This window comes from Lepidochelys olivacea (genome assembly GCF_965140295.1).
Source record: "Lepidochelys olivacea isolate rLepOli2 genome assembly, chromosome: 20".
Classification (NCBI taxonomy): Eukaryota; Metazoa; Chordata; order Testudines; family Cheloniidae; genus Lepidochelys; species Lepidochelys olivacea.
In genome coordinates this window covers 20219984-20242791 of record NC_140430.1, presented here as the reverse complement: position 1 = coordinate 20242791, position 22808 = coordinate 20219984, and the positions used below count along the sequence as shown (strand labels likewise).

Below are 22808 nucleotides of genomic sequence, written 5' to 3'. Positions count from 1 at the left end.
GGGAAGTGGCAGCCAGCACGTCCCTCAGCCCGATGAATCCAACAAAGTGAGCTGTAGCTCCCGAAAGCTTCTGCTCAAATAAATTGGTTAGACTCTAAGGTGCCACAAGGCCTCCTGTTCTTTCTGTGGATACAGACTAACACGGCTGCTCCTCTGAAACCTTCCAGTCCTGTGATTCTGTAACTGGGGGGGTACCCGACAACCACAGGGCAGAGCTCCGAGCCTCCGGGGGACGACCACCACCGGGGCAGGGGTGGGAGCTGCGGGGAAGGAGCCGGAAATCTCTGCCTTTGAGATGGGGAGCAAAGGTCCCGGCCTCGTGGCTGGGTCAGAGGTCACAGGCTCAGGTAGGGGGCAAAGGTCACATCTTTCGAGCCGGGTCAGAGGTCACAGGCTCAGGTAGGGGGCAAAGGTCACATCTTCTGAACCGGGTCAGAGGTCACAGGCTCAGGTAGGGGGCAAAGGTCACATCTTCCGAGCCGGGTCAGAGGTCACAGGCTCAGGTAGGGGGCAAAGGTCACATCTTTCGAACCGGGTCAGAGGTCACAGGCTCAGGTAGGGGGCAAAGGTCACATCTTTCGAGCCGGGTCAGAGGTCACAGGCTCAGGTAGGGGGCAAAGGTCACATCTTCCGAGCCGGGTCAGAGGTCACAGGCCGGAAGGGCCGCACTGAGGCAAAGGCCAGGGGCTGGCTAATGCTCCCAGAGCGCACTGGCGAGAGCGAGGCCACATGGGACATGCACAAGAGAAACCACGCGCCCAAAGGATTATGGGTAAAGCGCTCTCTAAGCTGTCACCCCGCCTGGGCAATATACACTGGTGAAGCCCAGCTCACTTCCAATGTGATTGGCCGATGTGGCTGTCAATCTGGCCAGAGCTTCAATCACTCTCCACTTCTTTCCCTTCAACGTCGTATTGGCTCATCCTCCAATAGGGAGGTAGATGGGATATATTACTTTTTATTGGCTTAGCTGCCTGTCAATCAATGTTAGACCCACCCATCCATGCACCAATAAGGAGAGCTCTTGGGCATTCTACATTTCTGATTGGTTTGCATACCTGTCACTCACTAATAAGAACCGCCCATGCATTGCACCTTCCAATAAAGAAGTAGCGTGTGGAATCCCTTCCCTGTGAATGGCTCAAATACCTGTCAATTAAATTCGCTCCTGCCTTTTCATCATTCAATAGGTGGGCCAGATAGGCCTGTCCTGGGCACTTGCCATCTTTGATTGGTCCATAAAAATGTCAATCAATTATAATATCAGCCCATCCTTAATCTTCTCCAATGGAAGTCCAAAAACGAGCAACATTTCATCTCTGACTGGCTTAATCCCGTGTCAATCAATACAGACACTCGCCTACTTGTTCTCCAATAATAAAGCAAATTCAGGGATCTTTGCCGGTGCGATTGGATGAGTCCTCTGACACTCAGTTTTAACTCCCGCCTCCCATCCCTTTAATAGGCCAGTCAGGTAAGCCGGCTCCTTCCTTATCGGGATTGGTTGTATGTCGTTGTCACTCAGAGCGCTCCGCGTGTGTGACTGGCCTTCGAGCCTCGCGGGGGGCGGGGATATCGGCGGAGTCCCCGCCCCCCGATCCCACCGTGCTTTGCGGGGGTGTGTGGAGAGCTCGGCCTGGTTCCCGCGTTGAGCCCTCGCCGCCGCCGCCGCCTCCTCAGCGTCTCTCGCCGGCCTCAGCCGCCGCCATGTCGGACTATAGCCCGGCCGGGCCCCCGCCCTCCGGAGGGCCCCCCGGTGGGGGAGCCGGCGGAGCCGGAGCTGGGGGGCCGCCGCCGGGAGGAGCGGGCGCGGGAGGCGCGGGGGGGCCCGGCCCGGGCGGAGCGGGGGGGCCGCCCGGGGGGATCCGCAAGGACGCCTTCGCCGACGCCGTGCAGCGGGCCCGACAGGTGAGGGGGCGGCGGGGCCGGGCCGGGAGCCGGGGGGGGCTTGGGCCTGAGGCGCGAGGTGGGGGGGGGGCCGGAGCTATGAGGGTTAGAGGGGATGGGCGGAGGAAAGGGGATGGGCCGCGAGGGCTGCGAGCAGAGGGGAGGGGGGGTGGAATGGGGGGGGCGGGACGGGGCGGGGGGGGGCTGGGAGCGGGGGGGGGCAGGGACAGGTATGGGGTCCGGGAGCAGAGGGCTGGGGGCGGGGGACAGGGACGGGTTATGGGGGATGGGAGCAGAGGGGAGGGAGCTAGGAGGGGCGGAGAAAGGGGTATAGGTTATGGGGGGAGGGGGGCTAGAATGGGCCTGGGGCGGAGGAGGGGGTATGGGAGTGGGGGAGGTAGGATGGGAGGGAAGGGGTATGGGTTGTGGGGGCTGGGAGCAGAGGAGAGGGGGCCTAGGGGAGGGGCCTGGTGTGTGGGGGATGGGTATAAGCTGTGGGAGGAGGGAGGCGGGGTGGGTTGGTAACAGGGCTGGGGGTAATGGGATGGAGAGCAGGATGTGGGGAGAAGAGGAATTAGGGACTGTATGCGGTAGGTGTTGGGAACAGAGGGGCTGGGCTCTTAAGAGTGGAAGGGGAGGTAAAGGGTTGGAGAGAGCTGGAGGAGAGGATAGGCTGGGTGAAGGGATCCCCCCAAGGTGGCCTACTCCTGTTCCCCCACGGGGGTAGGACACTCCCTTCTATCACCAGTTTGGGGAGGGGGAAGGTCAGAGTTGTTCATCTGCATTCAGCTTCAGGATTTAATGGTCCATATTCAGCTTATTCTTAGCCTGGGTCTCACTTCTTGCTTCATGCATGTGGAAGAGGGGGTTGGCCAGGCTCCTGGGTCTGTTCCCTCACATATGGCCAGCAGAGAGCTCTGCTCAGCCCTCCCCTATTTCTGCCTGCAGCACCCATTGGGGCCTCATCCCTAGTCCCACATTAAATAGGGACATGTTTGGGATGGCCCTCCTTAATTCTGGGGTTCTTTCCGTTCTTGTTGCAATATGACTGTCCCAAAAGAAGAAGGTTGGCAGTGTTAACCTTGTCCTCAGGTGGTTGGTGGTTTATCTAACTTAATGGGTGGTAGGGCTTGTTGTCCCCATGCATCCCAACTTCTGCAGGTGTCCCTTATTTTTCTGACTTTGCAAGACTAGCAGAATGCTATAAAACCGCAGAGCCATGGGCTGCTAACCCAACTGCTCAAACAAGCTTGTCTCCAACACACAGTCTACAAAAAATAGATACCCAACATTTGGGAGATGAGGGTGATGCTTCCCACTGAAATTGTGGAGCAGATTAGCATCTTTATCAGCTAGGCAAGCCACTACAACTCATGGCTTCATTTCCTCAGACTACAGAGGAAGCAGCGTAAATACTGACAAGTCAGTCACAATTCAGATGAACAATTGCATTTGCAGAAGGAATTTCTCTACGTTGAAAATGTCTGTATCCTGCTATGACTCGTGGGCACTGGTGGTTGGACATAGCGCTGAAATGTGGGCTCTGCTAACATGCAGGGAAATTCTGCACTAGTCTTCTCACTGCAAGGAAGTACTGAGATGCTGGTGGTTTGGTGATGTTTTATGCTAATTTTCTTCCCAACTTTTAGGTAAATTTTTCTGCAGTGCTAAAATCTTGGAATATTAATGCATCTGTATGTCAGATGGATGCTTCAGTATAAAACTGACAACTTAAGTTTGGGAAATGTATTTCTAAATTTTTAACCTCTTGAATGCTTTGTAGCTGCCCCAATTTGAAATTTGACTTTTAAAATGAGAAGATTATTTTTTTGTTTTTAGGGGATCAAGGGGCAAAGCTCACTTCGTTAAAAAGTGAAGGATCCCAAAGTGAAACAAATATGCAACCTTAAATCAGGGATAAGTCTGTTTTTAATAAAATGAAGGGATTGGTGGGATGGTTTAGTGGCCTAATAATGGGGTGTACAAAGCTTTTCACTTCTGTGTCACTGATTGGAATCCAGTCCAGCTTGATAGCTGCCAAAAGTGCTCACCATTGAATGGTGTGGCTGGGCTGGGGAGTTAACTTTTGTCAATAATAATGTCAATTTAAGGTGTGATTTTTTTTAATGACACTTTTATATGGACAAAAGCCTAGTGTAAACCCGGTTATGTCAGCAAAGAAATACTTTTCCAGAATAGCGTCTGTCCTTTGGGGAACTGTGTAAACTGACCCAGCACAAACACTCTTAATCTGCATTGCCACTAGAAGAGTTTGCAAGGAGAGCCCTGCGTGGGACTCTTTTTTGTTTTTAATCCTGCTCCAGTCCTGCACCGCAATATCCGCTCCTGCATTGTTTCTTGCATTTTATCCCGCTCTCACCCACAAAAACCTTAGATCCTACAAGAGAAACCGATTTCCCCCATGCCACTAAAACCAAAACCTCAAAACAATCCCATCAGTTTTTCTCTCTGAAAAAACAGAATTCAGACCATTTTTATCATTAAAAGAATAAAACAAATCTTTAACCATTTACAGTTTTCCCCCACAAATTACTGCAGTCTGGGGTATTTTTATTTTATTTTGTTTGCCCACCCAATTGCATCTGCAACAAAGTACATTTTACCTGTTCCCACTATTAGGGCAACAGGTCCTGCGGAACCACAGGATTCCAGTCCCACTGCAGGGCTCTGTTTGCCAGGATCGGTATCTTCTAGCTATCCCAGCAAACCTTTTCTGGTAATGACTAAGCTTCAGTCCGCTTCTCAGTGAACAGGTCTCCACAACACACATCACCAGAGTTCAGTTGGCTTCCTCACCAAAGGGGCAAAGGATTGAATGGGCCATGGAAACTGAGCTGTCCTCTGCCCCAAAGAGGAGTCCCTCCAGGTCACTTGAGAATTGCAGTTCTTCCGGGCAGGGATAGCCTTTTGTGAATTGTACAGCAGCAAGCTCACTGTCAGCACTTAACAATAATTACTAGTCGTCGTGGATGACACACATTGCTGCGGGCATTGCAGGGAATCTCGCCTTGCTGTTGGACTGCCTGGCTGTACTTGATTTGGCTAGGTAGAGAACTTTGACCTTCAGTGCTGTCAGTCTTGCACCTTTTATGAACACTATAAAAATGACTTATCTGCCAATACCCAAGCACGGGATTTTCTCTGTCCTGCAACAGCTGAGCACATCACCATGTCCTCTACTGTCTTCAGGTGCCTGTGGTGGTGTCAGCTCCTGTTGAGCAGAATCCTAAACTTGAGTTGCAGCAGGTAAATAAACAAGGGAGCTACTTCTAAAAATCAGTTGAAAACCGATGTTAATGCAGGGTTAAGGTTGTGAATTTAAATGGGAAATACAAAATATCATCTGATAGTCTTACTTCTATCCTATTGGATCTTAACTGTACACATTAATCTAATCAGTAATTGAAATAATGAATATTTGTCGGTTCCAATTATTAATGAATATACTCAAGTTACACATTTGTCCTGTGTGCACAAATTCAGATTCTCATAAAAACACTAACTATTGCAATGCTTGACTTCTTAATTAAAATTTGCAACCTTAATGTTGTATTAACAATTTTTTTGCATTTAATTTCCTAAGTTTAATGAAAGAGGGAAATCTGTCTGAGTTGTGTACACTCATGTAAATACAAAATTAATGCATGCGCACACCTAAGAGACACGAGTGTATACTGATGCTTCCAGAGAGCTAGCTGGAGTGTGAGAATTTGAAATGAGCGTGAGCTAACAGTTCTACGTACAAGAAACACTGTTGTGACCACACATCCTACCTGAGAGGTAGAAATGGGACAAAGTCTCTCAACTGGCGTTCAAAAGTGGACTCTTAGCTAGTGAAATTTGCTGCTGCACATTCTGCTTCCACGCTCTCAAATTATTTGGAGTTAATGTGGTACAGGTCTCTTGGCTGAGAGTTGTGTCTGGTAGGTATAAAGATCGAAGGTACTGCCACTTTTGAGTTACATCAGTGAACAAACATAGGAAGGGACATTTATAATGCGTTTTTAAGTAAGGTTTTTTGCATAAGTCGCATTTTGGCTGAAATAAAGTACAAATCTTTCAGCCCCAGAAAATGTTTTTCAGGAAGTTTAAGCACATGCGTTAAGTAGCTGCAATTTTTCAGCTTTAATAGTGTTTGCTACATGCAAATACTATGTCATTAACTCTCTTTATATAGACCTAAGTTAGAGTATATTTTTTAGTGCTGTAATAACATGCTAGCCCTTGCTTAGCTTAAGCGTGGTTGTTTAATGTCATCTGAACTGTGTAGCCTAGCCTAGGACTTTTTAAATGGCATTGCAGTTATTGTGTGGTATATTTAATGGACTGAAGGTCCTAGGGCTTGAGAATTTTGTTTTTGCTAATCCAGTTGCTTTTACTTCCCCATTGTTGCTAATTTCTGGAAGGATTTTCCCTTTGGTAGTAACTGTACAATGCCAACTGCTTTCTTTTCAGATAGCGGCTAAAATTGGGGGTGATGCAGCTACCACGGTGAACAACAACACTCCAGACTTTGGGTTTGGGGGTCAGAAGAGGCAACTGGAAGACGGAGGTACTGCAGGGTGTTCGTTGTCTATATTTGAACAGCACCATTATGTGATGAGTGCTGGGCCTTGGTGATACTTATCACTTACCTAGTGCTTTTCATCTGTAGCTGGGGGGCGGGGGGGGAGCTTTTCAGTATATCCCTATTGTACAACTAACACAGCTGACATACACAGATGAGAAATGACTTGCTCAAGCTCTCACACAGCCACTGGCCAAGCTGGGAGTAACCCCCCATGTCTCTGCACTTCTAGTTCAGTACCCTCTCTGCCCAATCCATTGCCATCTCTGATTCCAACACCTGTAGAAGTGCCAGGGCCTTTCAGCATGGGTGAAAGTTTCCTGGGTATTGTCTAAGCACAGGATGGAAAGTACTACATAAATGCTAGTTGTTGTCATAGGCGCTTGGATTTAGAATATTAATTTTTATTTTGATAAGTTTCCATTGTTTAAATGTTCTAATGGTTTCCTTAATGAAGATGTACATAGCTCACATCTAGACCATCATACTTCGAGAGTTGGTCTCCTATGTCACATGTCAGCATGTGGAGAAAGGAGGCCACCTGTAAGTACTGGAAAGAGGTTGGCTTGCATCTAATCTACTCCCTTCTCTTTTAAACAGACCAGCCAGAGAGCAAGAAACTGGCTGCTCAAGGTGATTGTAAGTACAACATACATTAAAAGGGATTATAGCCGGTGCCTGGGGAGGTGCTGTTAACCACATATAAAACCCTCTGATAGCTGTTGCTCACCTGGAGTGGGCATTTCATGTTGAGGCTGAGAAAATAATAATGGATTGGGTGAAAGATGAGGGAAGGGGGAAGATTTGGGTTAGAAATGTGCAGGAACCTGTTTTTAACCTGCTGGGATTTTTATCTTCCATAGTCTACCTGGATAGTGACTGATTTGTTGTTGGCTTTGTGGCATTGTTCTGCATTCTGGTATGTGAATTCATAACCCAAAACCTCTCATGGTTTTCCTTTTTAGCAATGTCAGCTCAACTTGGACCGATCCATCCTCCTCCCAGGTAAACTCCACCTTCACCCTTCTCCCCCACCCCAAAGTCATGAGGCTTGTGAGTTTGAACCGAACATTCAGAACCAGATTAGCGACACGTCTCTTGTACTTCAGATGTCTGCAGGAGGGGCAACATTGTGATGCCCCAAAACTTAACAAGCTGCTTTGCTCAGATGTGAGGCTTGCACTTGGAGTCGTGTGACATGCCATTGGGGAGACTGGTCGCTCCTGGCATGAGTGTGCCGTGTTGGTAGTGAGGGACGTGCTTCTTGGCCACCAGCGTGGTATTTCTAGCTCTTGTGCAGCCTTTGCTTTAGGTTTCATAGCTTTGGCTTCTGTAAAAACCAGAGCACTGTGTGCAAATGCTGATACAGTGGACTCCAGGACATGTAGCTAGTTTGCCATGCATAACCCCGACACACCCGCATCCCCTAGCCTGGTGCCAATAGCTCTGTCACCTTCCAATCGGTCTGTCCTCCCAGGAGAAGGAAAGTCCTTTTCTTTTGTTTCTGATCGATGCAGGTGACTATCGGTTCCTATTTTGTTACCCTCCCACTCCTCACTTTAAGCCGCTGACCGTTTCCCTTTGCAGGTCTACAGTGACTGAAGAGTACAGAGTACCTGATGGCATGGTGGGACTCAGTGAGTATTAGACAGGGAGGGAGCAGCCTTGCTGTTGCTTTAGTGAAAGGCTTTCACTGTTACCTTTACTCGCAAATACCTTCCTGGCTTCTCAGGGCCAGTTGCTGAGCTTTTTGCAGAAAAACTCAGTTGTTCTTTGCTCTGATCCCCTTCGCTGTTGGGTTACAGCTATCCGAGATCTGACTAGCATTTGAGTCTTACGCTAACACTCTGGCAACTCTGGTGTGGCACTTGTGCCAGCCAGGAAAGATGCAGGGTGGAGCATTTTGTGTTATTGGTTGCACGGGCTCGGACTCCCTGCTTTAAATGGTAGGGATTAGATACCGAGGGGAACTTCCTAGACGGGTGTGTTGTCACCGTGGTTGTTGGCACTTCCATTGTGCACTGAGATTGTGGTCTGTGGGCAGTGGCATGGATTCACAGGAGTGTTGTGAAGGGCTCAGTGTTCCTCTCCCAGGGAAGAGGGGACTTTCAGTCTTGTCTCGCTGATCTGAGAAGCAGTGACTGGCTCTGAAGGGAGTCCAATCTAGACCTTTGCCAGAAGGAATGGTGGCTGTAACACTGGCTTCAGCGTGATGCTAAGCAGGAGAAAACTGGGCTCCATTGCATACAAGATCTGAGCCCAGGAAACAGTTGGTTTGCAAGATGCGGTTTCAGTTGGCTTGGTTTTCTGAGCTTTTTGAGGCTAGAGGAGGAGTTGAGTGAGTTTGGGTGCCCCAAACTCTCCTTCAGAGGCTACTGATTCCTTTAGGCTGCCCAGGCCCTGTGGTGAACAAGGCCCTTCTGAGAGTCTTGTTTAACTAGATTTAATATTTGAATCTGTTGCTTCTCTTCCCCCTTCTGACCCCCATAGACTCACATGGGGCACTGGACTCGAGCCCTGGGTTCTGTTCGCTGCTGCTTCAGTTTTCCCTTCTCTAGAAAGGGGATAATGAAACCCACTCGCCTTTGTAGAGTGCTTTGAGATTCATGGCTGAAAAGTGCCATATGTTAGTAGCTGTGAGAGCGAAGATCATCCTACAACCTGCAGTGTGGGGGGGGAGGGACCCTCCCACTACATTATATTTGAACATTATTTTTACTATTCCTCCAGTAGAATGTAAGGCTTCTATCTTCTGCATGGAGATAGATGGATATTGGATTGTTTTCTTTTTAAAGTGGTTGCAGATTAATAGTCTATAACTGAATCATGTGAAGCATTTTGCTTTGAGACCTGTCTGCTAGTGACATTTCCTTTCCCTGTAGTAAGCCAGTGTTCCTTAGCAGTTCTTCTCCTTTCCTTTTTTTTCCAGTTATAGGCAGAGGAGGTGAACAGATCAACAAAATCCAGCAAGACTCGGGCTGCAAAGTACAGATATCACCAGGTATGGACTGGTGCTTCTTGGGAATCCTTCACGGTGCAAGAACTCTGCAGAGTGCTCATCAATGCCCAGCTAGACTGGTCTTCCTGGGCCCCTTCATTTGAGGTGTAAATTTATAGCAGTGAACATAATTACCCCTTTAAGCAATGGATGTGGTCGATTCTCAGTCCTCTGTCGCTAGTATATTGTTGGGCTCCGTGGCAATTCCTGGGTGGAGTTCTATGCAGGTCAGACTAAATGATCATAGTGGTCCTTTCTGGCCTTAAATCTCTGAAGCAAAGAATGCCCCTGGCATCGAGCATTCCCCAGAAATATTCTAATGTGTTCCCCGGGAGTGTGGTTTAATAGTGTGTTAGACAGCTCTGGCCATGTCTTTCCTGGGATGCAGTGAGTTCACTCATCTATAGAGTAGTGCCTAGCTACTGTAGTGATGCCTTATAAATACCAGGGGTCACTGATATAAAATGGCAAAGGCCATCAGCACCAGCAGGCATAATGGAATTACGAGCCACGTGGCACAGTGTGAACTCAGCCACCACAGAGCATTTCCCCCTTCAGATCTCTGCCGTTATTCCAGCTCCTTCATAGCACCATTCTGCCTTAGTTTGTAGGGAGAGAAAGCATAAGCACATCTGTAGAGGTTCCCGTGGGAACCTCCAGGCAAAGTGCCCTAGGAGCATGTCATTTAACACGGTCTTCTCCTACAGACAGTGGCGGATTACCAGAGCGGAGCGTCTCTCTGACTGGATCCCCAGAATCTGTCCAGTGAGTACACCCTTTATTCAGCCATGGGTCCTGGTACATACTGTAATCAGCTGGCTGTCAGGCAGGGCCTTGTTGTTGAACTTTAAGCTCAAATCTTCAGAACTTGCTTTGTGTTTGCTGCCTCTCCTCCCTCACTATCAAACCACTGCCAAAGGTTCTCCCTGTCACCTGCCTTCTGCTGTGCTGTCCTGGAGGTTCTGCTGCTGTTTGGTGGTTTTCTTCTTGGGAACTTTCGCAGTCTTCAGGGAGGACAAGAGCTGTATAAAGTTAGTGGGAAGAGAGACCCTGAAGAAAATTCATAACCCTTCCCCTCCCCTTTCCAAAGAGCGGAATTCTGAGTGGGCGATTTGCAAGTATAGGGTCTCCTGCCCCATCATTAGAAGGGACCGTAGCCTCTTGTCTTGAGCTGGGCAGTTGTAAAAGGGTTTGGCTATAGGCTGTAGAACCAAAATGCCCAGGTATAGGTGCAGCAGTAGGAATCTCCTGACCTTACTGCTCAGGGCTCTTGATGACAGAACAGCAATGTCCACTTTGGTTTGTAATCATGGGGTTAGCATGTAGCAAATGTCAGCCCTGGGCAGCGTGGCAACTGGGCCTGCCTTCTTGGCAAGGTCTTACTGTCCTTGACTGAACAACCCCCCCTCTGGAATATGCAGGGATAGGCAGAAACACGCTGTGCGGGTTATCTGGGCTGTCCAAATCTTGAGACTTGGCATGGTGGGATGGGAGCTCCCGGCGAGAGGGTCATCCTGGAAGGGGGCTGGATGGGCCACTGCAGTGCCAAGGGCCTGTCCTGTGTATTGCAGCATTAGTCTGGGGTGTATGAATGGTGGCTGGGTGTCAGTTCCCTCCCCCGCTCCCCCCCCCCCCACTGCTCACCACCATTGCTGGTTTTCTTTCCCCTTACAGGAAGGCAAAAATGATGCTGGATGATATCGTGTCGCGGGGTCGTGGGGGGCCGCCTGGCCAGTTCCATGACAATGCTAACGGGCAGAATGGCACAGTGCAGGAAATCATGATCCCGGCTGGGAAGGCAGGGCTGGTGATCGGCAAAGGGGGAGAGACCATTAAACAGTTACAGGTAAGGGCTGGGAGCCACCCAGCCTGTGGGGCAGGTGGACTGAGAACTGCCTGTGGTTAGAGCAGGGGGCAGTGCACCAGAGCTGCCCCTTTTCCCCTCACTTAGCAATTTCCTCCTCTTTCCTGTCTCATTAACTCTACCTGCCTTGCGGCTCAGCCTGCTCTAGCATGGTGCCTTTGGTGGCCTCTTCATCTTCATCAAGCAGTGAAAGGCTTCTGCCCTGGGGCCACTCTGATTCCTTCTGAAATTCTGGGTCACTCGCTAATGTGGTGTGTCCAGCTGTGCCCTGTTAGCTCAGGTGGGGTGCATGGCCATCTTTTCCTCAGGGGGCTTGGCAAAGTCCATATAATGCCCCTAAGGCCCTGTCTATGCAACGGGTTATGTTGGTGTCGCTCCACCAACATAAGCTGGGGTTGGCACCCATCTAACTTACCAGGATGTCACTTGTGCAAACCCCACTTTGCACTGGAGCAACCCTGTGCAGACTTCCCTAGTCTAGATAAGCCCCAAGGCAGTTTTGCTTAGCTGCCTCCCTGGCATCTCTGGAAAAGTGCAGCAGGAACAGAGGGACACTGAGTCACCCGGGCATCAGTCAGGGCGCAGGGAATCCTGCCTAAGTCGGCACATGTTCAGAAAGCTTCATCACTGGAAAGGCTAGGAGTGTGACTCAATGGAAACCTAAAACCCTGGAGATCCCAAAATCTACAGGTAGGGGCTTGTGCCCTTGGCAGTGATGGTTCCAGGTCTGGTTTCTACTGCCAACTGCCATGTCTGTATTGGAACTATGGTTCACGACACAAGCTGAATTCTTGGGTGAGTCTCTCTAGAGACCATGGTGAAGGTCCTGATGTTAGTTAGTGGGGAAGTCTGGTCCCTTCTACTTCCCCCCTATCAGAGCTCCAGTCACCGTAGGTTATGGCAGGTTTATGCTATAGAACCTTGATGGCTGGAACTCTCCAGGCTTGCCCAACCTCTGGCTGACTTCCAGTCTCCTTTCGCCCCAATGCAGGAGCGAGCTGGAGTGAAAATGATTTTAATTCAAGACGGTTCCCAAAACACCAATGTAGACAAGCCCCTTCGGATAATTGGAGACCCCTACAAAGTACAGGTAGGTCAGGCTGACTTGCCCTAGTGAGAGTGTTTGTGTATGTAGCTGTCTGTGTGGAGAGCGAGGGGAGGAGGTTGACTGCACTGTTTTCCCTATTTGCCTGTGGGGAGGGCTTGTTGTGGATGGTATAAAGTGGTTCCCGTTTCGTGGTCCCTTTATTGCAGTGGCTCTCAACCTTTGACTATTGTACCCCTTTCAGGAGGCTGATTTGTCTTGCATACCCCAAGTTTCACCTTACTTAACCACTTGCTTACAAAACCAGACAAAAATGGCAAGTGTCACAGCCTGCTATTATTGAAAAGTTGGTTACTTTCTCATGGTACTATATAATTATGACATCAATTGGAATATAAATATTGTACTTTCATTTCAGTGGCTAGTCTATAGAGCAGTATACACAAGTCATTGTCTGGATGAAATGTTCGTTTGTACTGACTGGGCTAGTGCTTTTTATGTCGCCTGTTGTAAAACAAGGCAAATCTCTAGATGAGTTGATGTACCCCACAGGATACATGTACCCCTGGTTGAGAACCGCTGCTTTCCTAGTCAGTGGTTACCTGCCTTAGGGCCATTCTGAAGCTAACTACTTTGGCTCAAACCTTATAAGTGTTCTAATGCAGTGGTCCCCAACCTTTCTTGTGGGAATAGCATATTGCTATTCACAGAAGACTGTGGCGGGTGCCAGACACCCCGCCACCGCAATGCTGCCGCCGAGAAGCAGTAGTGGGAAGAATCATCGCCGCCGAGAAACAGCAATGCTTCTCAGCAGCCTTTCAGCGGCGGGGTGTCCTGCGACTGCACAAAAATGCCCCAGTGGGCTCCATGGTGCCCGTGGGCACCGTGTTGGGACCCCGTCCTACTGAGTCACTTTGATCTCTCCAGAACACTTTACACATTCAGAATTGCTTCACGTACATGCCTCCCCTTGTGAAACCGCTCAGTCCGACAGCACAAACTTGTTTAGGACAGGAAGTGAATACTGAATAGTGTCCACCTGAGAGGAAGGATGGGCTTGTAGTTAAAGCACCAGGCTAGGAGTCTGGAGGCTTGGCTTCTAGTCCTAGCTCCGCCTCTCACTTGCTGTGACACCTTGGACAAGCATGTGAGATGATGCTGGACATCTTGCGAGAACGTGGACATGTCGTTTCTGTTCCCTATTTCCCCAAAATTACACTTAAATAGGGTGTGGAAGTGAATTTGATGTAAACTTCTGAGCTCTTCAGATGGTGGGCACGGTACAGGTATAAACATGTATTGAAATGATTAAATTAAGCAGCTAGGGAATCTGCCCGTGGTTGTATCATAAACACTGTGTATCCTTGGGCAGTTTGACCTCTGTCTGCTTGTACCTTGGTAAAAGGAGGTTGAATATACCTGACACACAGCTGCAGTGGATGTTCTGCTATATATAGATCACTGAGATCCTCTATGAAAGTGCTGGACAAGTGTGAACCAGGCGCTCTACTACAGTGGTCTTATCGTACCTGCCACTGGGGCGAATTTAGGAACTGCCCAGCCTTGGCCAGGAGACTGAGAACAGAGCTGTGTATGCCTGAACTGTGAAACATAGCTGGGGATGTGCGTGTCACTCTTGGATCTTCCCTTGAGCTGCATTGTTCCCGGTCACTTGGTAGCAGTTGTGACTTTTTACTGTGGCTTTTCTGGACCACTGGGATCCTTTGTGTGGGGGGCCCCTGGGATTAAAGTCACTTAACCTAGCTAATGGTCCCCATGTATTTAAAGAAGGAATTCTTGGCTGGGTGCCCAGTGGTCCATGCAAGCCTCAGTCCTGCTTACTCTGGGAGCCAGGCCTGCAGCATGGGAGTCACTGGTTCCCTGGGCTCATGTTGCTGTTTCTTGTTTGCAGCAAGCATGTGAGATGGTGATGGACATCCTGCGAGAACGTGACCAGGGAGGCTTTGGTGACCGAAATGAATACGGTTCCAGGATTGGTGGAGGAATAGATGTAAGACCGATTTAGCGCATTAGTTTGGGGCACAATCTTTCCTTGCTGAACAGTCTGCCTGCTGCTGGTTCTGTCAAAGGCGAATGTTATGTAGTCTGACAGTAGGGGGCAGCAGTCACCAAAAAAAACACCTTAGGCCTAGTGTCCTAGGAAATTACTTCCTAGGTCTTAGCCGTGTTTCCTGTTCTCCAGTTAATTTTGCTCTTGACCCTTCCTCAGGTCCCTGTGCCCAGGCATTCTGTCGGTGTGGTTATTGGCCGTAGCGGAGAGATGATTAAGAAAATACAAAATGATGCTGGAGTTCGGATACAGTTCAAGCAAGGTCAGAAGCCTAAATAGCTCTCCCCTTCCCCTTCACCAGAGAATCCTTCCAAACCCATCTCCTGCATGGCTAAGCATCAAGATTCTCCTCAACCAGAGACTCAGCCTGGGCTCTTCTGCACACACGTTCCCTGGGGCATTGATATTGTAACTCGCATCATTCAGTGATCACTTCAAAGTTCCTCATTCATAGCCGCACCACACTAACTTTTTTTTGGGGGTGGGGGAGGGTATTTTTCCTGTAAACCAATAAGACAGATTGTTTGTTTTTTTTCCTTGGAAAAAATCCCAAGAATTGCCTATCCAATCTCATGCCTTGTGGGTTAAGGGATCAGGAAGGAATAGTCTTCCCCCTGTACATGAGTGCAAATAGCCCAGTGCATTATGCAAAGTGGGATGGGATGGTGGCCTCCTTCTGAAGCAACAGGTATCTGCCACTTCCAGAGGTGGATAACCTGGCTTGGGGAACCAGTGGTTGGCCCTGGCTGGGAAGTTCTGTGCTCTGGGCACTCTTTAATGGAGAGAACATTTAAGCATAGAGCAGATTTCACTCCAGCTTCCAAGAGGTTAATTTCCCCACATAGCTTAAATCTGCTTCTTCAGGCTGATTGGATGTGTGACCTGCTCTTCCACCTGCTGATCCTATGTTAACAAAACGGGTACCGTGCAAGCTTGTAAGGCAGAGGAAGCGCATTTTAGCATAGTCTATGCTGTCCAGATAGACTTAAGCCAGGAGGTTGGCTCCTGGTACTTGTACCCCATCTATACAGCCCTCTTCACCATGGTCCAAGTGCCACGGCTGAGGATAGGTACAAGGGAACGCTACTACTTCCTTTTACTGCTGCAAACACAATGGTAAACCTTGTCCGCTGCTAATGCGAAGTGTTCTGGGGCCTGGCGCTTGTCTTGAGGAGTCGGGCATGGCAATGGGTACCTCGCTTGTTGAGCTGGCTCCTGTGCTTGTTTCAGATGATGGGACGGGTCCTGAGAAGATCGCCCATATTATGGGGCCCCCAGACAGGTGCGAGCATGCTGCCCGGATTATAAATGACCTCCTGCAGAGCCTTCGGGTAGGTAACACTGGGGTGCCCCGCTCCAGCATACTGCCCTAGGAGGGGCCGACTCCCCGCCCAGTGCGTGTTCCTTAGCAGAAAATTCATCCTTATTAGCTGGCGAATAGAGTGAGTCAGGAAGACCTGAGTCTCAGAGCGACCTGGTAGATCAGAATGAGACCTACCATGGTACAGGTTACCCTGCTGCTGCAGGGTTTTTACACCTTCTTCCAAAACCTCAGGGGTGGCATCTGCTGGAATACTGGGCTAGACTGGCCTCAGGTCTGATCCAGTCTGGCTGTCCAGATGTTTCTTTAACCAACAAAGGAGTCCTAAAAATAGAACCTGTACCACTTCTTTTCTGCTGCATGATGTATAAGGGAGCCTGAAAAGTCAGATTTCTTCCTACTTATTTTTAAGTTTAAAAGAAAAAAAAAAATCAGGACTGTGATCTTCCCTGGCTTTGGCAGACCAGTGGGAGATAGAAGCTCTGTTTGTTGCAAACTCTTAACACCTTAATTGAAAAGCTGAGTGTTGCAAATTAGGGTTTCTTTTTAATCAAAATGTTAATTAGGTGTTAACAAACATTTAAGTGGTGACTCAGGGCATGTCCACGCTAGGGGAGCTACAGTGTCACAGCTGAAGCATCTTAGTGTGGACGCTTCCTACAGTGGAAAGGTTTCTGTCCCTGTAGGTAATCCAAGAGCAGGAGCTGGGTCAAATGAAGAATTTTCTGTTGACCTAGCTGCTCCTGTGCTGAGGGTTAGGTCTGCATAGCTAGGTTGATCTAAATTGTAAGTGTAGAGGGGGGCCAAGGTGTGCTCTGTAGGCTTTTTACTGATTTTAACTATTTCAGGTGTGATTATTTCTTACTGAAATAGTTACCCCAGTGCAGCCCATAAGGTGGATGCTGTTAGGATAATCTTTAGTTCTTATCAGTAGATCAAAAAGGAGGTCAATATTATCCCCATTATACAGATAGGAAAAGTGAGGCACAAGGAGGACTTGCTCAAGGTCACCCAGCAGGGCAGAGCTGGGAAGAGAATCCAGAACTCCCGAGTCCCTGGCCGGTGCACTCTCCACTAGACCACACTGTCTCCTCTTATCTGTGCCTTATTCCAGTATGGCTTGGTCCCTTTCCCATAAGGGAATAGCAGTATCTGGAGAACTGCCCACAGTAGGGGGTGGTGCCACTTTAACGGTACCAGGGCAAATGATAGAAAAAGCTGTACAAAAATGGTTAGCCCACTCCTAAAAATCTGTCCCTCTTAACAAGTAGCTTTTGTTCTTGGGTCGTCATTAACACTAGCTCTGTTCCCAGCCTCCCAGCAGACTGGACCTGAATTTTAGAACCTAAGTAACGCAGAAACATACTTTCTGACGGGGCATTTCTCAACCCTTCTCGGATAGTGGCCCCTACCTAGAGGTCAGATTTTCATGACCACCCTCTAAACTGACTCTCTAAGAGTGTGTAAAAAAAACAAAACAAAACAAACACGGTATCAGCGAGAACCTTATAGAATGTGTGTGTGTGAGAGGTCGACTGAGAATACCTGACCTGGAAGGGAGAGGGAGTGAGGTTGTCTTGGCTTTCAGTACATGCTCGCAGCCTGCCCCCAAGTGATTGCTCTTTGTGCTCTCTGGGGCTTGTGACCTGGCACACGCCCACTTTTTCCTCCCTCAGCGGGTCGCTTTTAAAGCACAAAGCACCTGAATCCCAAGACTGATTTCCCCCCTGCCGGCGCGAGGTGCCAAGATGTTCCGCACTGCAGCTGGCTGCCAGTGACCCATCCCTGAAGCTGTTTCTGCTGTTGTCTTGCAGAGTGGCCCGCCGGGCCCCCCTGGCCCAGGAATGCCCCCTGGAGGCAGAGGTCGTGGCCGAGGGCAGGGTAACTGGGGGCCTCCTGGAGGAGAAATGACCTTCTCTATCCCTACTCACAAGTGTGGGCTGGTCATTGGCAGAGGTGAGTGCCCTTTGCCATCGGCTCTTCATACAGCGGTTCCCAGCGTCTCCCCCGCCACCGCTCCAGCAGAGCCAGAGCTCACAGCTCCACCCTCTCTTCCAGGCGGGGAGAACGTCAAAGCCATAAACCAGCAGACGGGGGCGTTCGTCGAGATCTCCCGGCAGCTGCCTCCCAACGGAGACCCCAACTTCAAACTGTTCATCATCCGAGGCTCCCCGCAGCAGATCGACCACGCCAAGCAGCTCATCGAGGAGAAGATCGAGGTGGGTGCAGGGAGTGCCCCCAGCTTCCACCTACCCCCACAGCGAGGGGGCAGCAGAGCACTGGAGGCTGACCTGGGGCATCGTGGCTCTCAGCACTTACGGATTATTTCCTCTCTCCAGGGCCCCCTCTGCCCAGTTGGACCTGGGCCTGGGCCTGGAGGGCCCCCGGGCCCTGCTGGCCCAATGGGCCCTTTCAACCCAGGACCTTTCAATCCAGGGCCACCAGGAGCTCCCCCTCAGTGAGTATTGGAATCTCCTGCCTCTTTTGGGGGCAGGGGAGGGAGTGCATGACATGCTGCAAAAAGGTGTTTGTGGATGATGCTGGGTCTTTAAGGGGTTGGAATGAGCAATGAATCCAGGGGCATCTGGTGGCCTAGTTTTGGAGGCAGGGGCTGCTCCCCTAGTGTCTAGGGAATCCTCTATAATGTCTAGTGCCCAAACTTTGGACCATCCTTCCAGTCTAGGAGCAAGAAAAAAAACAGCCCTAAGTTCTGCTGGGGAAGCTCCTGGCCAAATCCTCCCCTCCTCGGGGAAGATGGGAGAATGGATAAGACTGCAGAGACCCGGTTCTGGATCTTGATGGACCAGAAGCAGGGCTGCAGGGAGTTATTCTGCACCAGGGAAGATTAGTCTTGAGCTTGCCCTTTGGTGGAGGTGGATGCTAAGAAGTAGCCTGTAAAATAGGTGGATTAACCCCACCAGATCTTCAGAGTCAGCTGGCCTCTTCCTATCCGCCCTGAGTGCTCGAGAGCTGTGCAGTTGGTACTTTATACTGGGGTGGCACAGAGGAGCCCGGTCACTACCCTGGAGCCCATAGTGCCAGGCCCTGTACAAACACAAACCGAAGGGAGCACAGTAAAGCCTCTGTCTGCCCATTTGGCTCTGTTGGGCTGCCTGTCCCCACTGGTGCTGCAGCAGGGATCTGAGAACCATGCTTTGGGGAGATGTGCAGGGACATGCCCACCCTCCCAGTCAGCATGTCCCAGCCGGGTTCTGCTCCCTCCTCATCAGTGTCTCTTGCTCTCCTCTTTCAGCCCTGGGGCTCCTCCCCCCCACCCATACCCACCCCAAGGCTGGGGGAACACCTACCCGCAGTGGCAGCCTCCGGCTCCTCATGACCCAAGTAAGTACCTAGAGCCACCCCCTGCGGAGCCAGTGGGCGGGGCAGGAGCCGGTGTCTGTTCTCATGTGTCTCCTTTCCAGGCAAAGCAGCAGCGGCAGCAGATCCCAACGCAGCCTGGGCAGCATACTACTCGCACTACTACCAGCAGCCACCTGGCCCCGTGCCCGGGCAGCCACCAGCTCCCACAGCGCCCCCGGTTCAGGGAGAGCCGCCGCAGCCACCCCCGGCCGGGCAGTCCGACTACACTAAAGCGTGGGAGGAGTATTACAAAAAACTAGGTAATGCCCTGGGCGGCCCAGGGGACTCGGTCTGCCTCTAGCGGGGTGGGGTGGCTTAGCCAATGCAGACACAGCCCCAGGTGAAGAGCGCTGTGCTGGATGGCAGCAGTGAATCGAGGGTCTTGGTCCAGCTCCTTGTGACCTCAGGACTGACACTAACTGGCCCTAGTGCAAAGGCTGAACATTGAGAGTCCTGAGGACTGAACTCCAGCCCTGAGCAAGAGGTACCTGCCTCTGAAGCAGACTGGCCTGGCCGCATATGTGGGCAGAGGGTTGTTCTAGTGACAGGCCATGGGCTGATTTCCCCAGCACTGAGCAGTCAGACCTGTTCTGAGAGGGAAAGTCACTGAGGGTCAGGTGGAGAAAGGGGTTCAGCAGCTTGTCTAGTTCGGGAGATGTAGGCCCGTGGGCAGACCCAGCAAGTGAGCCGTGTGCCCTGCAGAATCCATGTGAACATCCCCAGTCTTCACCCCAACCAGAAATGCCACTTGGCAAAGCCAGTTCGTGTTGGTCTCAAACCCACTGGGCAAAGGGGGCAGTAATACTGCCAGGCTGCTCCTCCCTCCCCAGCTGCTCATTCCCTTGCCCACCTGTCCGGGGTCCCTGATGCATGTGTCTCTGCCCACAGGCCAGCAGCCCCAGCAGCCTGGGGCACCCCCACAGCAGGACTACACGAAAGCCTGGGAGGAATATTATAAGAAACAAGGTGAGCGAGGCCTGGAGCGTGTGCATGCGTGTGTGTGTGTGTGTGTGAATCAGCAAGGAAAGTCCAGCTCCTGTCTGCTGACCATTGGAGACATATTGGGGGGTGGGGGAGGGAGCCCAATGCCCCTGGAGTCACTGACTCACCCCCCTCTTCTCTCCCCTGCCCCATCGTAGCAGCTCAAGTGGCTACTGGTGGAGGACCAGGGGCACCACCGGGACCTCAGCCAGACTACAGCGCAGCCTGGGCAGAGTACTACAGACAGCAGGCTGCCTACTACGGACAGACACCAGGGGCTGGGGGCCCAGTGCCGCCACCGACACAGCAGGGACAGCAGGTGAGTGATCGGCCATGTGCCCCGCTGCCTGCCTTCAACCCCCAGCTGTAGCTTCTCCTGCCTGGGCGAGACCCTCGGTCCCACAGGAAGCGCTTCCTGAGCGGCATCTTTGTGCTCGTGCACCGGCTCCCACATCGGTCGTCGACGGGGATTCAACCCAGGACACCTCGACCTACAAGCCTGAGCTTCTACTGCTTGAGCTAAAGGACCCAGTCCATTAGCTGGAGGCAGTAGCAGACTCGTAAACCTCTTCTATGGATCCGCCACTAGGTGGCAACACAGACCCACGCTGTTAATGTGGATTTACGTTGATGCATAGACACCTGGGGGGTGGTCAGAGGAGATGGGAGCTCAGGGAAATGGACAGAACTGGTAAAAGATTCTCCAGTTTCCCCTGGGCTCTTAGCTCTGGCTCATAGGTCCATTTTCAGGGGCTAGGACTTCTTCGTAGGGTTAGGGGTTGTCTTATCCATTGGGGGATGTGGGGGGATCACTTTGTTAGCCCTGGTAGTTCAAGGGGATCGGTCTGTAGAGATGTTGGAATATAGCGAGCTTCAAACCAGGGAAACTCCTTCAAAGAGAACCTGGGTGCAGATTCCTACGTTTCTGACCAGCTTCTCCTCCGTAAGGTGAGAGCACGCTCGGCAGCGCTGACCTGAAAGGTGCTGTTCGCTGACCTAGGGAACTAGATTCGCTCCAGCCTCTAGCCTGTCCTGCTGCAGCTCTTGGGCTGTCAACCCTGCAGTGGGCCAGGCTTAGTGGTTACATTCTAGGGCCACGTTTTTCAGAAACAGAAGCCTAAAAATCAGGTTTCAGCTACATTTAGGCACCTGACTAAGTGACTTTTTTCCAGCAGCACCTGGAGACTTCACTTGGTCTTGCTAGGGGCTCCGTGCCACTTACTTAGCTGCCTAAATATGCCGAATTTCAAGCAGCCCCCTTTAGAAATGCTTTCCCCAGGCCAAGACTTTCATCTGATCTTCAGGACTGACCAAAGCTGCTGCTTCTGAAACCTAGATTCTCTTCCAGACTTGACCTGCCAATTTCCTTTTCAAACACCCTGCTTCAGTGGTGGGATTTCCTAGTGTGCAGGGGAGTTGGGAGCCGAGGCCAGTTTTCGCTCCACTCCAACTTGGCAGCACATTGCCGGTGCTGTTGCAGCAGAGGGCGGCCCTGTGTTGCTTTCGGACTCTTCCGTCCGTAGCGGTGTCTGTCAGGGGTAACTGACTCCTGTCTCTCTCCCCGATCCTTGCAGGCTCAGTGAATTGAATGTGAACTTCCCACCTGTGAAACCCTTTTTGTTTTTGGAAAGAGATGGCCGCTGTTGGGGAAGGGAGCTGGGTCTGATTGCTGGGTTTCTTAGCGGAACCTCGGCTGCTCCTCCTTCAAGTCCTTTAAAATAAAATAAAATAAAAATAAAAATATCTGAATCCTTCATGTTGAGCCAGCTGTAGAAGATAGTGAACTAAAACTGCTGCAAGAACTCAGCCCTCCTGAAACACACGTCGATTTCAGGGTAACATGTTTTTTCTTTTCGTTTTGTTTTTAAAAAAAAATAAAAAACTTTACAAGGAGAAAAAAAAATCACTCTGCTTTTTAGTTAGAGTTGGAACATTCCTCGAATAAGGTGTCGGTGTTTCAGATAAAACAACCCCTTTCCCCCTCCCATTTTCCCACAATTGGGACTGGTCTGTCATGTATTTCGTCTGTTCAAGAGGAGACTGAAACAAACAATTGTACGCTCAGTTTTTACTTTTTACCGCTTGTTTTTAACTTCACAAATAAATGATAACAAAACCTCCCTGTGTCTGCTGGGTGGCGTCTGTCTGTCCATAGGGTTTTGAAGCGGATTGTTCTCATGATATAGCTGTTGTAAAACCTGATGAACTAAGAGCTCCTGTGGTTTTTTTATAGTTTGAGCAGGCAATTGTGCTTTGTTAAATAAAATGCTCTTTTTGTTTTGAAACCAACTCTGCTGCACTATTTCCGAACCGAGCAACTGGCGATAAGGTATGCCCCCGGATACTGCTTGTTAGGAGGGGCTTTATGCCACTGCCCCTCAGCGGCATATCTGGCCTGGTGAGCTGAGGTTACCCATGTGGGGTAAGGAATTGCTTCTCTTGACAGTTGAGGAGCAAGTGGAGCTGTGCTCGGCCCATTCAATACCTCCCGTCTTTTGCTGAGCAATCCCAAGGGACTGTAATTTCACTGATACCTAGGCAGGTCCATTCCCACTGTAAGGCCTTAGCTGGCCCTGTCTCTGTAGTACCTGAATGCCTCCTACTCATCCATGTTTGTCCCTGCACCCCCCTGGACGGCAGGGCAGAGCTCTGATCCCCACTGGACAGATGAAGAACTGGAGGCCCAGACTGTG

At 50.5% G+C, this 22808-nt stretch overlaps 1 protein-coding gene across 3 annotated transcripts; it reads left to right on the top strand.

Annotated features, from left to right (window-relative positions):
- The first annotated feature begins 1600 nt into the window (after nucleotides 1–1600).
- On the top strand, nucleotides 1601–22235 carry KHSRP (KH-type splicing regulatory protein). Of its 3 annotated transcripts, XM_084609812.1 has the most exons (21): nucleotides 1602–1908; nucleotides 5098–5154; nucleotides 6364–6460; nucleotides 7076–7114; nucleotides 7441–7480; nucleotides 8063–8112; nucleotides 9405–9476; nucleotides 10181–10238; nucleotides 11148–11319; nucleotides 12329–12427; nucleotides 14295–14393; nucleotides 14613–14715; nucleotides 15684–15784; nucleotides 17589–17730; nucleotides 17833–17993; nucleotides 18114–18232; nucleotides 19028–19116; nucleotides 19197–19394; nucleotides 20023–20100; nucleotides 20274–20434; nucleotides 21690–22235. In XM_084609812.1, the coding sequence occupies exons 1-21, from the start codon at nucleotides 1708–1710 to the stop codon at nucleotides 21696–21698; spliced, it is 2145 nt and encodes a 714-aa protein (XP_084465938.1). In that variant the 5' UTR covers nucleotides 1602–1707; the 3' UTR covers nucleotides 21699–22235. The 3 variants fall into 3 exon arrangements, with proteins under 3 accessions (XP_084465937.1, XP_084465938.1, XP_084465939.1); XM_084609811.1 differs by having other exon boundaries at nucleotides 1601–1908; nucleotides 20274–22235; XM_084609813.1 differs by lacking the exon at nucleotides 5098–5154 and having other exon boundaries at nucleotides 20274–22235.
- Nucleotides 22236–22808: the final 573 nt, after the last annotated feature.

Coding starts and splice junctions, on each gene's coding strand:
- KHSRP (XM_084609811.1), top strand. CDS start 1,708: ATGTCGGACTATAGCCCGGCCGGGCCCCCGCCCTCCGGAGGGCCCCCC. Junction 5,155..6,363: donor CTAAACTTGAGTTGCAGCAG/GTAAATAAACAA, acceptor CTTTCTTTTCAG/ATAGCGGCTAAAATTGGGGG. Junction 10,239..11,147: donor GGATCCCCAGAATCTGTCCA/GTGAGTACACCC, acceptor TTCCCCTTACAG/GAAGGCAAAAATGATGCTGG.